We start from the raw sequence: 16,781 nt of genomic DNA on the forward strand, positions 1-16,781 counted from the left end.
GCTCTTCCAGCTTGAAGCCATTCCCCCTTGTCCTGTCACTACATGCCCCAGTAAAAAGTCCCTCCCCAGCTCTCCTGGAGCCCCTTTAGGCATTGGAAGGGGCTCTGAGCTCTCCCCTTTTTGGCCTTCTCTTCTCCAGGCTGAACCCCCCCAACTCTCCCAGCAGAGGGGCTCCAGCCCTCCCAGCATCTCCATGCCCTCCTCTGGCCCCACTCCAGCAGGTCCATGTCCTTCCTATGTTGGGGGCTCCAGAGCTGGAGGCAGTACTCCCCATGGGCTCTCCCCAGAGTGCAGCAGAGAGGCAGAATCACTTCCCTTGACCTGGCAGTGCTCAGCAAAAAAAAAAACCCAAAACAACCAAACCAGTTTAAAGAGTTTAAGACCTTTAAAACTCCTACTGCATGCTCACAGGGACCTGTGCAATTGGAGGCTCGGGTTCCCCGAGGCTTTGTCACACTCCAGCACCGGCCGTGCAAGCCCTGGTTACGCCGTCCCTGGGTATTAATTATTTTGAAAAACATTTCTAGAACTCCAAAGATCCGCAAGCCACCGAGAGACCAATTTGCATTGTTTTCACAGGCGTTGCCACCCGAGTGTAAGAATTAGTATTTCAAAACCAACATGTTTGGAAACGCAACTTCTCCCGAATGTTTACAGGGAGTATTTTTAACACGAGGACCCAGGAGCTCCGCCGTCAGTCGCACCATGTCTGCTCTGGTGCAAGGAGAAATTCAGGTGGGAAATTGCTCCAGGTGGTGAACATTAGAAAAAGTACAGAAATCAGCAGAGTCATCACCTGTCCTCTTTGTGCTGAGCATGATCATGGCTTAGCATTGATGTTACTTGCTGTCATGTCCATGGAGCAGGGCCAGATCCTGCCTCCTGCACGGAGAAAAGGGGACACGTGACCTTGGTCTTCTTGCACCAAGAAGTGCTCAGGGGTCGGTACTGGGACCGGTACAATTCAACGCCTTTGTTGCGGACTGGGACAGTGGGGTCGAGTGCACCCTCAGCAAGTTTGCCGATGATACCAAGCTATTCAGCAAGGTAGACATGCTGGAGGGGAGGGATGCCATCCAGAGGGACCTGGACAGGCTGGTGAGGTGGGCCCAAGCCAACCTCATGCAGTTCAACAAAGCCAAGTACAAGGTCCTCCATCTGGGTCGGGGCAATCCCAAGCACAACTCCAGGCTGGGTGGGGAATGGCTGGAGAGCAGCCCTGAGGAGAAGGCCCTGGGGGGGCTGAGTGCCCAGAAGCTCAGCATGAGCCGGCAATGTGCGATCGCAGCCCAGAAGGCCAACCGCATCCTGGGCTGCATCAGAAGAAGTGTGGCCAGCAGGGCGAGGGGGGGATTCTGCCCCTCTACTCCACTCTCGTGAGACCCCACCTGGAGTACTGCATCCAGCTCTGGAGTCCCCAACATCAGGAGGACATGGACCTGCTGGAGTGTGTCCAGAGGAGAGCCACGAGGATGATCCGAGGGCTGGAGCACCTCTCCTATGAGGAGAGGCTGAGAGAGTTGGGGCTGTTCAGCCTGGAGAAGAGAAGGCTCCGGGGAGATCTTATTGCGGCCTTCCAGTCCCTAAAGGGGCTCCAGGAGAGCTGGGGAAGGACTTTTTACAAAGGCATGTAGTGACAGGACGAGGGGGAATAGCTATAAACTGGAAGAGGGCAGGTTTAGATTAAACATTAGGAAGAAGTTTTTCACTTTAAGGGTGGTGAGGCACTGGCACAGGTTGCCCAGAGAGGTTGTTGAGGCCCCATCCCTGGAGGTGTTCAAGGCCAGGCTGGACGTGGCCTTGGGCAACCTGGTCTAGTGAGAGGTGTCCCTGCCTATGGCAGGGGGGTTGGAACTCGATGATCATCGAACCATAGGTCTTCAAGGTCCTTTTCAACCTAAACCATTCTATGATTCTATGATTCTGTAAGTGACCACAGAAACCAGATGATCAGAGATGAACAATGGGAGGGGGGACGGGGCAGGAGCGGTAGCAGTGTTGATTTGCAAATTGGCAATTTTTGAAAACGTGCCAAAAAAAATCTGCAGATTTACATATTGAGGGAAAGTGAGGGTGGGACATGGGGGATTTAGTCTCCAGACAGGGAGAGGAAACCATAGGGAGCACCAGTGAGACTCATGCAATGGCAGACAGCGGAGGAGAAGCGATTTGTGAGCTGGAGGAGCAGGGTGTGGCAGTGGGAGAAGGTAGCTCAGACAAGTCTGAAGGCAAAGGGAAGGAGGGAGAAGAAAAGGAGATGAAAAGAAATATCTTATGGGTTGTAAGTAATGAACAGAGCTGAACTAGCATGGGGCTTTGGCTCTTCTGCCATCCCAAGCGGTGGTCCCAGACAGGAAGGGTGGGATCTCCCAGGGGAAAGGACTTGGCTTTCAAGAGGCACCAGGGTCTCATTTGGGAAGGTCTGGTTGGCTCCTGTCTGACAACTCTGCTGCCCTGTCCCACAGCTGGCCAGATGTGCTCAGGAGGGGGATGGTGTGGGGAGGGAGGTTGCTGCTTGGTGCAACCGTAGTACAGGGAAGGGAGTTGTCCCCCACCCAAACACTGGCATAGGTTACTCAGAGAAGTTGTGGAGTCTCCATCTGTGGAGATATTCAAAACCTGACCAGACACAGTCCCAGGCAACCTGCTGTGGATGATTCAGATGATCTCTAGAGGCGACTCCCAATCTCAACAATTCTGTGATCTGGTCATTTGTCTTACAGCATTTAGCAGCCTCCTTCGCTGACATCTGCTAGTCACACTTGAGCAAGTCCCTGTGGCTTCATGTGTCGCATTTTCATGGTGCAATTTCTCCAGCTATTCCAGATGTCTGCTTCCAAATGAGATGACTTTCCCCAGAGGAGCATCTCTCCCACCATGGCCTGGAGCAGGAACAGGGACCTCAGACCTGCTGAGGGTGGAAGCGTTTATGCTGACCTCTCCATCCTCCTGCCACCATGGCCATCCCACCTGGGACAGATGAAGACTGGTCCTACAGAGATGTGCTCCTGCAAGGAGATATCTCAGATACCACCAGACATTTCTGTGCTCAAGACCAAACAACATTCAAGTCTAGCAGAGCGCTGTGAACCACCTGACACCCTGAGCATCTCTGTCCTGTCCCCAGGGAAGCTAGTGATGACATTTTAAGCTGGAGCAGCTCTTGGTCCTGCCTGTGTAGGTGTTTCACAGAATTGGGTAGATCGATAAAACTGCCGTCCTGAAGGAGGGATTGTTGTCCTGTAACACATTTTTCCACCAATTTGTTGAGAATGAGCAGGACAACATCCACAGCAGAAACATGGCGAAGAAGGAGTGAACCTCACACCAAAACCTCAACAAGCGTCGCGAGCGCTTGGAGGCTATCAAGGACACTAAGTCCATTCAGGAGGGATTTTGCATAGTTCCACCACATCACTGTTTGTGGCTGTGATGGTTTTTGGTCAGGACGTGACTGGAGAATGGCAGGGGTGAAATATTCATGAAAATATACTGAGGGTTCAGAGATGGATACAAACCATCCCCTGCAGGAAAAGTTTGTTTCAAAGATTCTGTTTAAAAACTATGACATGAATCCCACATCACACTTTATAAATAAAACCAAACTGGGGTCCATCTTTGTGTCCTCAGATTCCCAAAAAGATCTCAACCTCTTGCCAAGCCCTCAGTGATGCTCTCCTGACCCAACCTCCCCCAGTCTGAGGATTCAGCCCCAGGATGTTGGACCCAAGGATCTCGTCCCAAAACCCCCATCTATATTCTGGCTTGACTTCTGCCAGGGAGCATCCTGGGCAAAATGACTTTGAGGACGCACTCCAGGAGCACCACCAGATCCCACCACCTCACACTTCACAGCTTTTTCATTTATCAGAGACGTGACTGCAATTTGGAGGAATAATTGGGTCGGAGCAATGTAAATGAGAATGGTTTGAGGTTTTGTTACGTATCTAGATGTTCCCTACCTGAGGTGCAGGTGGGTGCATTATTCACAAATTTCTCATATTTTAATCATATTTTTCTGCATGGCGTCCAAGGACGCATCCTGCACCACAGAAGACTGAGCATGTCAGAGCCTATGTGATTTAGCCATTCCTCATTGCCACCCAACCGCTCTCACTTAAAGAAGGATAGGGGACAGTGAAAATATTTATGTAGGAATCTGGAGCAATAGGACATTGGTCTGGGAGAACATTTGGAGAAGGAGCTTACTTTAGTAGCTATGAATTGCCCCTCAAAGGGAATGTCTCCCTCCATTGACTGTAGAGCCAGGTGGCAATATCTTCTCATGCCACGTGCCTGGATTCACCAGTCCATGCAGCTCCCACGGGCTGTCATTTTTCCCTTCAGCCTCAGCCACACTTGACAAAGCCTCCCAAAGAAGAAGCTGTGAGGTTTAGAGGTGATGGTCTCAGGGTGAGGAGATGGGCTGCTCACAGAGGCAGCCTGGTTGTCCATATAAAGGGGTTGTATGTTGGCCAACATAGCTAGACTTATCTAAGCATGGTGCATGGAGCAGTCCTGGGCTCCTCTCCAAGGTGGCATGAAGAACAAGAGGTCAACCTGCAGGGATGGCTCCCAAAGAAACTCCCTAGCAGCCAGAGAAGTTGCCCAGCTGAGTCCCCATGTCTTTCCGGTTGCCCGCTCCTCCTGCACCAGCTGAGCCATGTACCAGGCTTGACCTGAAAATCATAGAGAAAGGAGACAGAGCTAGAAGAGAGACAGGACGGGATCCTCCGTGGTTGTGTTTGCATTCGGGCATGCCCACGTTTGAGACAGCTGCTGCTGGTTCTACCTGAGAGCTGTTCCTCTGCCTTGGCCGTGCACTACATCTTCAGTGTACGCCTCGGGTGATGTAGAGGGGGAGATGGAGACTTTCACACCCTCCAGAGTGCAACCCAGGAATTGGAAAGGAAATTGGAAAGGAAGGGTCAATATTAAACCATTGGAAGCTCCTCCAGCTCTGATAAGAAAGATTGGTGTTCCTCCAGAGTTTCTCCACCAGCCCTTGCCCAGGCCTTGCTTGACACAATGACGCGCTTCCACCACACAACAAACTTCACGTGGTGGAAAACTCTTGTCTATGCAAATCTGTCTGTACGATCTCTACCTGCTGTGACCTGCGGCGTGCAACAGGGGGATTCACAACTGTTGAGATGCTCTATCGGGAAAATGACGTGTTGGTCTCCCGGCTCAAGGCAAGAAAACACCACGGAGAGCATCTCTGGGGAACATCTCCTGGGTGGGGGGAGCCGGGCAGCACGTTCAAATATGTTCAACATCGGCAGCGGCTTTCCCCGTTGATTTATTGCAGGAGCTTTGCACTTATTGCTGAGGATAACATTAAGGAAGGAGAAGACCTTGTTACAACTTCAAAGCGCGAGTGAGTTATTGTTGCCACGATTCTGTTAATACGATAATATTTTTTCTGACTAATTAAGTGTTTCATTTTGATTTACTTTTTTCTCATGGGGCCCAAAATGGAAAAATATTATTGTAATACGTGTCAACAGGCTCCGAAGAATGAGAATTTGATCTACTACGTCTGAAAACAACTTCCAATCAATGCTAATTTTAAGGACATTACATGCTGGCAATTTTAATTCAATACAATACATTATCTTGGGTTTTTTTAATAGCGCGGCGTTGTTTATACAAATTACATCCTCGAAGCTTGCTAGTTTGGAAAAAATAATAACAAGAAAGAGAAATGGAGAAGGGTTGATTAGATGAGAGGTAGAGAGTAAACAAAATATCAATTATATTTAAATCTCAGTGGGGCAGAAAATCTATTTATTCGTAATATTAAATGGATCTCTCCTGTATGGTTATGGAGATGACTTTCTGGGTGAAAGGTAAAACTATCTAAAAATTACCAGAGATTTAATAATGTTAGGAAATTGCATGAGACCAACCATTACTCTCAACCACCTGTGGCCACGCACAAAACATTTCCAAGAGAGCTTTATTTCCCTTTTCTTAAATTGGAATAAGGAAACCAAGAAAAGGCATAAAAACTTAATTTAGCTTCATTTTGCCGTCTTTTTTTTCTGGCATAACCCTAATGAAAACAAGGGTGTTTTTTCTTCTGAACATTATCTTAGTTATGATTTACTCAATGTTAGAGAAAATAGATAAATTCCAAAGGAATTTGCACCTATGAAAGTGCAGCAGCAGTTTCATGGCTTGGATAGAAGATGCTGGAAGTTTCCAAAATATTGCCTTATATTGCCACAGCAAACAAGTATATTCCGTAGGGTTTGGGCAGAACACTCCTTCCTAATCTCCATTAAATCTTTATGAGCGACAAAGGAAGTATTTCTATTGAGAGGGAAGAAAATCTGTGTAACTCATGAGTCTTAAAAGCTCATAATGTAAAATAAATGGAAAAGTACGATGTGCTCTTTCCTACCCTTCCTGGAGAAATCCAAAAAAGTATCACAAGTTTATATGAATAATGCAGCTGTAGAGCTTCATTATGTAAAATAAAGATATGTAAGGGCGGTAAACTGTCGCACATCACGTCCTCCTCCATCGGAGCCGAAGTGACTGATGGATACGTATTCCTAGTTTTTTTATTGCGGTGTCTTTGAACTTCATGAATCTCTTACACATTTCTTACTGTGGTGGTAAAAGACATGATGCTGACCTACATCAGCCAAAAAAAAAAAAAATTACTGTGAAAATTGCTTTGCTTTTATGTACCAGGAAATGACCTGGAAGTTAAAAGAAATTCTGCGTTTTCATCTGAATTTCAGCAACAGCAGCAGAAATTGACTGTGCCCTGCAATGACCGTGGGAAACACAAGTAGCCAACCAGAGGTAATGTGGGCATGAAAAACGGTGATGAGAACGACTTTGGGCAGCAAAGATTGCCATAATCTAGCAAAAAAGAGATGGCTGATTGACTGCTTCTGAGCTAATTCCCTGAATTCTCTTAGAGAAGAGAAATGCGTATTTCCACAACGCTGCTCACCTCCTCCTCGCTGCAGAATGGGGCTGCGTCCCCCAAAATGCTCCTTTTCCCTAGAGACCAGAAAAGGGACCCAGGAGGACTAGTGCAGAGGGGGGAGGCTCTGCACAGAGAGCACCCAAAGCTAGGTGAGATAAATCATGCCCAAAGCTGAAGAAGTGTGCCACCTATAGGCATCATCCACATCACCAAAAGAGAATCCAAATCATCTTAATTGCGGGGTAGAGACAAGAGGGGCCGAGCTGTGTCTTGCAACGTGCTCAGTTTCACCCAACGTGTGTTTTCCTTGCGGAACTTCTGCAAAGGTCCTCAGAGAAACGTCTTCCTGCACATCAGCTTGTCTCCTTACTCCCTCCTCATCTTTGCAGGGGTTTTGACCAGCCCCACCATGGAGAGCTGCAGCAGCAATGCTTCCACTAAAGTCTTTTTCTTGGTGGGGTTTCCAGCTCTCCAGGATTTCCAGACCCCCCTCTTTGTTGTCTTCTTGCTATTCTACCTGCTGATCCTGGTTGGTAATGCCATTATCATCACTGTGGTTGTGGTCGACCACACGCTCCACAAACCCATGTACTTTTTCCTGACTAACCTCTCCGTGTTGGACGTGCTATTCACAACCACCACCATCCCCAAAATGCTGGTGATGTTCCTGGCCAACGCTAAAACCATCTCATTTCAGGGCTGTTTTCTGCAAATGTACAGTTTTCATGGGCTAACAGTAACCGAGGCGCTTCTCCTGCTGGTCATGGCTTACGACCGCTACGAAGCCATCTGCAACCCCCTCCGTTATCCAGCCAAGATGACAAGAAGAGTGAACATCCAGCTGGCAGCGAGCGCCTGGATCACTGCACTGCTCATACCCATGCCCGTCATCACCCAGACCTCTCGGCTAGCTTACAGGGACACAACCAGGGTTCACCACTGCTTTTGTGACCACTTAGCAGTGGTACAAGCCGCGTGCCCGGACTTCAGTGCCGATTTCCAGACCTTCTTGGGGTTCTCCATCGCTATGACAGTGTCGGTCATCCCTCTGTTGCTCGTCACCCTCTCATACATCCACATCATCCTCTCCGTACTGAAGATCAACTCCAAAGAAGGACGCATGAAAGCTTTTTCAACGTGTACTTCCCATCTGCTTGTGGTGGGCACTTACTACTTCTCCATCGCTGTGGCGTACGTGTCCTACAGAGCGGACATCCCCGTTGATGTCCATGTCATGAGCAACGTTGTTTTCTCTATTTTAACTCCCTTGTTAAACCCCATCATTTACACTTTACGGAACAAGGAAGTAAAATCTGCAGTTAAAAAGTTTGTTTTTCTGAAAATCTTTCCCATTTCTAAAAAATTGTATTTATTTGGGTAAAATTTACAGCAGTGTGGAAGCCTCGTGGCATTTATTATTTCAGTCCTCTGGTTAATTAAGACATCATCGCCTTTAGAGTTTTGTTTGGTTCCCCTGAACTGTGGTATGTCCTCTGTTAATGTATTTCAGCCTACTTCTCTGAAGTTTTTAGTAAACTTGCTGTAATATTTATAATTTTCTCGTTTGGTTTTTATCCTTCAGTGACCAAATCCCCGATGCACTAAACAAAGCTGTGAATGCACGAAATAAAGCTGAAAATGCACTTAATAAAGCTGAACTGGAGCGGTGCCGCATTTCTTTACATTTTCCCCTCCACATTTCACCATGGAAGACGCGTTATTTTAATTCCTCCATTTAAGAGTTTCAGGGGCGGCAGCAGTTATTCTCCCTGCAAATGACGGAGGTGACCCTGGGCTGTTATTCCTGGGTGAGAAAAACTACAAAATCACTTTAGAGGACTGCAGAACCGTGGGAAACATTAAAGATAAATTAAGAATGCAGTTCGTACAGCTGGATGAAACGGTGCCCAAGTGCAATACGGTGCCATCAACCCCCTCTTACATCCAACAGACTGATTTACAGGTTCCTGCATTATGAAAGCCAACGTGAAGTCGCTGAAACACCATGAACCTCAAATTTAAGGCAGAGGTGCTATCAAGCATCAGAAAGCATGATTGTTTATCTGGAGCTTATTTAACTCATTTTTTTTCCTCCTGATCAGGCAGATAGTTGGGTGTGAATGAGCATCTCTGATCTTTTGAGACATGACTGAATTTTTTTGAAGATTAACACACTGGAATACATGTCTTCCCTACAGCATCTGTTTAACAGAACCTTTCAAAGCTCATTAAAGGTGTTGGGGTCTGCATCAGGGATCTGGGGGAAGGCTTGGGCTATCTCCTCACTCGTTCTTCCACTAACATTTTTAACTCAAGATGCTGATTCAACCCATTCCTCTGATAGCCCGTGTAAGACTAGAGGGGTCTCCATTTCCAGTGTAGAAACACCTTTAGCCTCCTGTGACCAACCTTCAATGCTCTTGGCCACCTCTGAGCAGAGGACCTCCACAGCCAAGGGGGCTCGAGAGGACAAAGCGTTGCTAGGTGGGCAAGGAGGTGACACGGTCACTCTCCTGCACCGTCCACCACCAAAAATGTACACATAGATTGGGAACTAATTGAAAGGCAGTTAAGAAAGAGTTCATCTAACCATAGCAGTTGATTTTGGTGGAAGATGTGGGTTTTAAAATGTTGTTTAAACATTGAGTGTTTCCCACGACACTGAGTCCCCAACATGCAGAGCATCACCTCTATCACAAGTGTGTGAGCAGGACCCGTGAGCTTGTAAGTCACTGAAGGCATCGGCATGGCATCATCTTGGTTGCCTAAAAGTGTCCACCACACTCGGGCATAGCCTTTTGCTCCAAAGGAGGAGGCACCATAGGATCCAGAGAGGGAACAAAAGACGCCTGTGGGATTTTTAGCACCTGAAAATTCAGCGCTGCTCCCCTGTTCACAAGGCAGGAGAGCTGCACACACGTTGAGAAAGAGGTTTCCACCATGGATCCTGCAGACACACTAACAAGCACACCAAGTTCAGCTGCCTGAAGAGCTTCTGTGGAACCAGGATGTCTCTAACGAGCTTTGAGGACTTCCAGGGTTAGAGAGAGGGAGCCAGGGATCGTTAATTTTCCCTTGGTCCCAACTTTTGCAGACTGCGGCCTTTGGGTCTGAGAGAGCTGATGTCTCCTTGCAGAACAAAGCTCCAGCACTTCTAGTTGGACGAGAGGAGAGTTTTCAGTTGAAATCCCCTCCTAACAAAGCGTTTAGCAGCAAAGACCCGTTCACAACAAGCAGTAAAATGTTCTTTTTTTATTACTTGCACAGTTAAAAACCTAAGCAATTTCCACTTTGATGTTACTCATTTCCAGCCGTAGGATCTCATTTCATTTCCTGTCTGACACCAAATCCCTGTTGTCCACGTCAATTCACATATGAGATGATCAAACTCTTCTTTAGGAAATGGCTGCCCAGAGGGTCTCATTGTAATACACATCTTCCAAAATTTTAACCATTCTCATGATTTTTCTCCCAACCCTCTTTATGTTTTAACGTTCTTCTTGAAGGATAGTTATAAAAACTCTATATAAAAATCCCGTATTGGCTACACCATCATCAACCAGAGATTACCACTACCAAATCCTTCCAGCATTCCCCCCTGATATATATAGGATTACTTTACTCCCCTCGACGAGTCATTTTGCCGAGACAAGTGTTCCCAAGGGGAAAAAAAAAAAAAAAAGCCCTAAATATATGAATTTCAGCTACTGTTTTGATTGCATGGATTTTTCCATGCGCCCCGACGATCGGAAGCACATCGAGCAGGGAGCTGCGCAGAGCCCGGCATCGTGGAGGCACTTAGCCCAGAGGGGTATCCCCCAACCCAGCAGAGCTTGCGTGCCTTTTTTCATTCACTCCTCGGAAACTCCTTCCAAAACCCTGGGATGGGGCGCTGGAAAGGGATTCAAAATTCATTACCCTCTGGAGGAAGAGTGAGCACAGTCTACAAGGAAAAGGGGGAAGTGCTGTGCTCTCCCCTCGGTTAGTCATCAGGAGAAGAAGAATTAAGCCGTGGAGAAAGGATGTATTCGGGTTTCCCCCAGCGCCAGCGGGTAGGATGTTACCAGCCGCCATAAAAATCCCACGGTGATCCTGGGTGATGGCTCGTCACCACGAACCGCGGTGGGTAATCAGCCACCGCAGCCACAGGGGTGAGATGCTGCGACCCACCAGCAGCACCGCTCCTCCCCTTCCAACACCCATGGGCAAACTGGAGTGAAAAAGCCCGAAAAAATGAACAAAAAATGACCACCACCCATCACTTCTTGGAAGTTGGTTTGGGTATAAGGGAACCAACCTCCTCCAAGCTGCAGGTGTCCCCTCTGCGTCCTTCACAGGAGCCGTCTACAGGAGCTGCACCCAAGAGGCATCGCTCCAGCACAAGTGCCTTTATCTCGGGAAATTACTAATATAAAGCCATTACTTGGATTTTTGTCCCTCTTTGCACATCATGGCATTGCTGAGACTTAGTCTCGAGGATGTTTCTAGGACATCCCGAGAAGGGAAGAGCCCTGGTGCAGCTCCTCGCTGGGGGCAGGACTATGTAAAAGAAGGAAATCCACCCAAAGGATTTTACGTAGTTTTCAAATAGAGTTTTCCCCTCGTACAATGTGAGCTCTTCCTTTACTTTGAGGAACCGGACTTTTTTTACCCGGGTAAAGCCTGACGCCGTTGGCCGCTCGAGAGGGAAGCAAAGACCTCGGTTGGCTCTTCTCATCTGCATCCAAGGGCAAGGTTTGAGCGGGCAGGGTAGAGACTTGCAACCAGCATTCGGAATAACGTTACAGAACAGAACTACCAAGACAGGATGCTAAAGCCTTCTCTGCTTCCCTCGTTCATCACATTTGACAATATAATAATTCTGCCTAACAGCTAGAGACCATTTCCAGCTAATATTATTTGTTATCTGCAGCAATAGCATTATACCAATATCCAGAGGGTCACGCAGCTGCCTTTTACAAGACATTGCATTCATGTAATGCGTTTTCTGCTCCAAACCTTCATCTCAGTTTTATAGGAAACAAAAAATAAATAAGAATTACGCCGAGCAGAAGAACCCGCAGACGCCGAGCACCAGTTTTCCAGATGTGGCTGGGTATTTCTGAGCCATGAGACACAGTCTGGTTATGAATGTGAACCTCTGAATCCTTCCCGCGCCCAATTTGTAGGTCAGCCAGAACAACACTGGATAATACTTTACCCTCCATCCAAGCAGCAAATTTCCTCACCTAATACTCATTATTGTCCTTAAATTACTCCAGTGCTCTCCACCTCACCTTGGGGGATGTCAGCCCCCCTTCTCCAGCCCCTCCACATCTCAGCGGCTCAGACCACTCTCCTTTCTCAACAGAAATCTTGCAGGAAAACCATGATTTGATTTATTTAATTTATTTTTTTTCCTGATTTCAAAATGAAATAAAACCAGAAAATCGAATCAGAAGGTGTCGGGTTTTGCATAAAACTAAAACTGTGTGCACCCCAAGGAGCTTAGCAGTGCCCACATCCATCTGCTGGTCTCCCCCTCCATCATGAGAGCCCTCTCCCCCTTGACCGGCTGCTCCTTCGTGCCTGAGACGCCCTTCCCAAGTGGGGCACGAGCTTATGTGTCGGGCAAATTGTGTGCACATGGATGCAAAGCACAGGCCAGATCGTTTCAAGTGCCATTATAATAATTGCTTAGAAGGACATAAGAGTTTATGTAATCTCTTTTGCAATCAGAACTCTTCCGCAAAAAGTTCTTGCAAAAGCAGATGTTCTTTTTCCGTGGTTCCCTTATGCTCACCATCGAACACAAGAACTTCAAAATGCTTTTGCTTTCGTTGTTTTCTGGTTTGGTTCGCTTGTTTCTACCTGGCGCGAAGTGAAAGCCTCACCCACCACGGTGCTCCATGGAGAAGGAGCACCAGGTGGTACCCTCCCACACCTCCTTCTCCCCCTAAAAAAGCACAGTGCTCAAGGGGATCACCCAAAAGCCTCCAAAGAAACCCCTGAGCACCTCAAGCAACACCCTATTCCTCCCGAGTCGATATCTCCCCCTTCTCACCCATCAGGGCCAAGCTCTCCAGCTGGGCTCCTCCAAAGCCAACAAGGAAGAAAAGAGCCATATTCAGGGGTAAGTCATCTTGCCTCTCGTATTGCTCCATGCGGGATGGTCTGCACCTGGAGATGTCTGCAGTCACCAGGGTGATTGGGCTGGACACTTCTCTCCTTAAAGCAGATCGGTTGTGCTCAGCTCACAGGGGATCTTGCTGCAGCATCACAGCAGGGAAATACAAAGCCATGAGGGGTCCAGGGCTCTTTATAGATCTAAAAGCCAGGGAAATCTGGGTTGGAAATGTCACAACATCTGCAGTAGAGCGATACGTATTTTGATTGTTGGGGTTTTTTTAAATAGAATAAAAGTGAACCTGCAGGTTGAGAAGTGGGTATCCCTGCAGGCAAACCCCCAGACACGCAGCTTCTCCACCAGGACCCGTCACGGCAGAAGTCCCAGAATCTGGAGAGTGAACTCATCACCGTCTCGGTGGTTTAACACCATTTTTCATCGTTTGCACCAACAGTGCAGCACTCAGTGACGCGGACGTCTGTTTTTTTCCCCTCTGCTTTTTGCATAGATTTTTCAGGTTTCGCCTGCATCCCTTCGCTCCCGGAGAGCTGCATGACATTTGTTGGGTATTTGTCATGCTGGGAGAGTCTGAAAATAGTCAAGGGGGGGGGTTGGGGGGAAGAATTTTTTTGTACACAGAAGAAGAAAAGCCTTATGGCCTGAACCACAGGGAGCCCGGGGAGCAGCTGGGAAGCCACTCCCAAGTCATGCTCTGCTGCGACTTCCCTGCTCGATGGCTTTCTTCACCATTTCTTCCACGGAAATCCGCACAGCTGCAAACTCCACCAGGAGCCGGGTGTCTTTCAGGGTCTTCCAGCGGTCATGAAAACCTTGGTCTTCACTGCAGGCCTCTGCTTTGAGAGGTCTTCTTTCACACGTCCTAGGTTGGTGACCTGTCCTTTCAGAGAAGCGACGTTGCTGTGTTTGAGATAAGATGGCTCCTTTCACCCGACTGGGCAAGGAAGGATCAAGAGGGATCCTCCTCCAGCAAATTGAGCCAGCAATGTGCGATGGCAGCCCAGAAGGCCAGCCGCATCCTGGGCTGCATCAGAAGTGTGGCCAGGAGGGCGATGGAGGGGATTCTGTCCCTCTACTCCACTCTCGTGAGACCCCACCTGGAGTACTGCATCCAGCTCTGGAGTCCCCAACATAAGAAGGACATGGACCTGCTGGAGTGTGTCCAGAGGAGAGCCACAAGGATGATCTGAGGGCTGGAGCACCTCTGCTGTGAGGAGAGGCTGAGAGAGCTGGGGGTGTTCAGCCTGGAGAAGAGAAGGCTCCGGGGAGATCTTATTGCGGCCTTCCACTACCTAGAGGGGCTCCAGGAGAGCTGGGGAGGGACTTTTTACAAGGGCATGGAGTGATAGGATGAGGGGGAATGGCTTCAAACTGGAAGAGGGGAGACTGAGATGAGATATTGGGAAGAAACTGTTGGCTGTGCGGGTAGTGAGCCCCTGGCGCAGGTTGCCCTGAGAAGCTGTGGCTGCCCCATCCCTGGAGGTGTTCAAGGCCAGGTTGGACGGGGCTTGGAGCAACCTGGTCTGGTGGGAGGTGTCCCTGCCCAGGGCAGGGGGCTGGAACTGGATGATCTTTAAGGTCCCTTCCAACCTGAACCATTCCACGATTCTATGATTTTTTAGCAACATGAACAACGCGGGAACGGGACCCTCCGGTCTCTTACTGGCAGCGGCAGCTCTGCTGCTGGGCTGGAGGAAGGCAAGAGGAGCACATCCCCAGAGCATCTTTCTGTTTTTCTGGCTGTCTTCTACCTTTAAGATGTTAAGAGTCACTCGGGAGATGATCAATCCCTTGAGCAAGGTTTTGTTTTGTGGGGAAGCTGAGGGCTTCTACCCCAGCCTGGGGACCTCGGCAGGAGCTCAGTGCCTTGGGGCAACGATGCGTTCTTACCTCATCACATACAAAAAGCCACAATATTATTGTACCCAACTTATCACCCTTTCTCTGGTGGATGAGATCTAACTTCAACCCTATTTCATACCGCCTGGCTACCCTCACCAGTGTGTTCTCATCCTGGGAAGAGTCGCTGCTGCTACAGCTCCTCACAGCAGGATTTCATTTGATTCTTCCCCTGACAGCTCTGTTTTGTTTAATTTAATCTTACCTACATTTGGTTGTTATGTTTTTGCGAATTATCCAGCGTTTCTATTTTGAAGATCTATGGAAGCCTGTCAACATTACTCCATCCCCTCCGGCAGCCTCTGTACATGGTTCCTCTTCCTTTATGCTTGAATAGTCCTTATTTCTGTCTTTTACCCTCCCCCCAAAAAATCCAAAAAAGGAACAAAGTTACCATGGGTTAAAAGAAAACATCTCCCGTAAATAAATACCTGGTTAACGGAGAAGACGTACACGAGGGTAGTAATTAAAGGGGAGACAGCCGGGGACTGATTTGAGTCCCACGTAGTTTGGCACGCTTCTGCAAGAGAGAGAAAAGGAGTAAGCGGCAAAGTTTCCCACGACACAAATTAGGAAAAGAGGTAAACTTCATTCGGGAAGAGCCGCAGAGGAACGCTGCGATCCTGAATCACCGGGCGATGGAGCCGTCCCGTGTTGGCCTTGATGAAGGCAGTGTAATGCATGTGGAGCAAGACAAACCGACACGCACTAACAAGTTGGCAATTAGGCGTTACCACCCAGGAAAAGGCACGAAGACAACCACGGTACCTCCCTGAAAACAGCAGCTCAGCACCACCAGCTGCCCCCAAAATGGAGCAGAGTAATCCTGAACACTGGGAAGCAAACAGCGCAAAAGCAGCATCATCCCACATGGTGTCTTGAATCCTCAGATACTGCACCCAACGATTTTATCTCTTCGTCCACCTCAAAGCGGATTGTTTGGTGTTTCTCCCACCACAAACACACCTGCAGAAGCTTTAATCCAGCCTGGGCTGGTTCTGACGCTTCGTACGTTGCTCCAGTTTTGCTCCTGCAGGCTCACGCCATGTCCATCGTGGATGTCTCCTCTGCTGGGGATCAATGAAGGGCTCCCAAAGGGCTGATTTCTCCCTGCATTTTTTTTTTTTTTGTCTTCCCTCTACATTTCAGAATACCGCCCCTGCTTCGCATCCACGCCCTCAACAGCATTTCTTTAAGGACCCACCAGCTCTTAGCTGAGGACTCACAGGCGACCCAGGTAGCTGGGACCCTCCATCCCAGGGGAAGCCACACCGTGCTGGGGTGGCACGTCCAGGAGAAGAGCCTCGTGGCATGGGCAGGAGATGGGCTGAACGTGGCCGTGACCCCCTTGCCCAGCACCGTCCCCCTGGGGGGGGAGGAGAGACGGCAAGCACACGTGATGTAGCATTTTCTTTTTAAATGCTCTGATGGGAAGAATGAGAGTTTCGGCATTAACGGACCTTTGGAATTCGGTTCCGTGCTGCTGGCAAAGGCACTGGCACAGGGGGTGCTGGGTGTCACTGGGAGGACAGAGGAGTGGACTCAGGTGATAGGTGATAGGTGGAGGTGGGATGGGTCAGGAGAGGATGGAAGAGGGTGGGTGGCGGGTGGAGGAGGGTTGGTGGAGGTTGGAAGTAAGAGACTGACGTGCTGGGAGGTGGAAGAACAGGCCCAGGTGGCAGCTGGAGGCGAGATGGGGCTGGAGATAGGCTGGGGATGGGATGGGGATGGGGATGGGGATGGGGATGGGGATGGGATGGGGATGGGGATGGGACGGGGACGGAGAAGGGGACAGGGCAGGGAGGGGGG

General features: G+C 48.8%; 1 protein-coding gene and 1 pseudogene across 1 annotated transcript; both read left to right on the top strand.

The window, feature by feature from the left end:
• Positions 1-7,358: 7,358 nt before the first annotated feature.
• LOC104291729 (olfactory receptor 2AT4) lies at positions 7,359-8,288 on the top strand (the record flags this gene model as incomplete). Its single annotated transcript, XM_009891003.1, has 1 exon — positions 7,359-8,288. A coding segment is annotated over exon 1 (930 nt), but the record flags the coding sequence as incomplete, so codon positions are not given.
• Positions 8,289-8,724: 436 nt separating this feature from the next.
• The window catches only part of LOC104291748, a 32,750-nt pseudogene continuing 24,693 nt past the window's right edge, over positions 8,725-16,781 (top strand).

Source organism: Charadrius vociferus, unplaced genomic scaffold (assembly GCF_000708025.1).
Source record: "Charadrius vociferus isolate BGI_N301 unplaced genomic scaffold, ASM70802v2 scaffold407, whole genome shotgun sequence".
Classification (NCBI taxonomy): domain Eukaryota; kingdom Metazoa; phylum Chordata; class Aves; order Charadriiformes; family Charadriidae; genus Charadrius; species Charadrius vociferus.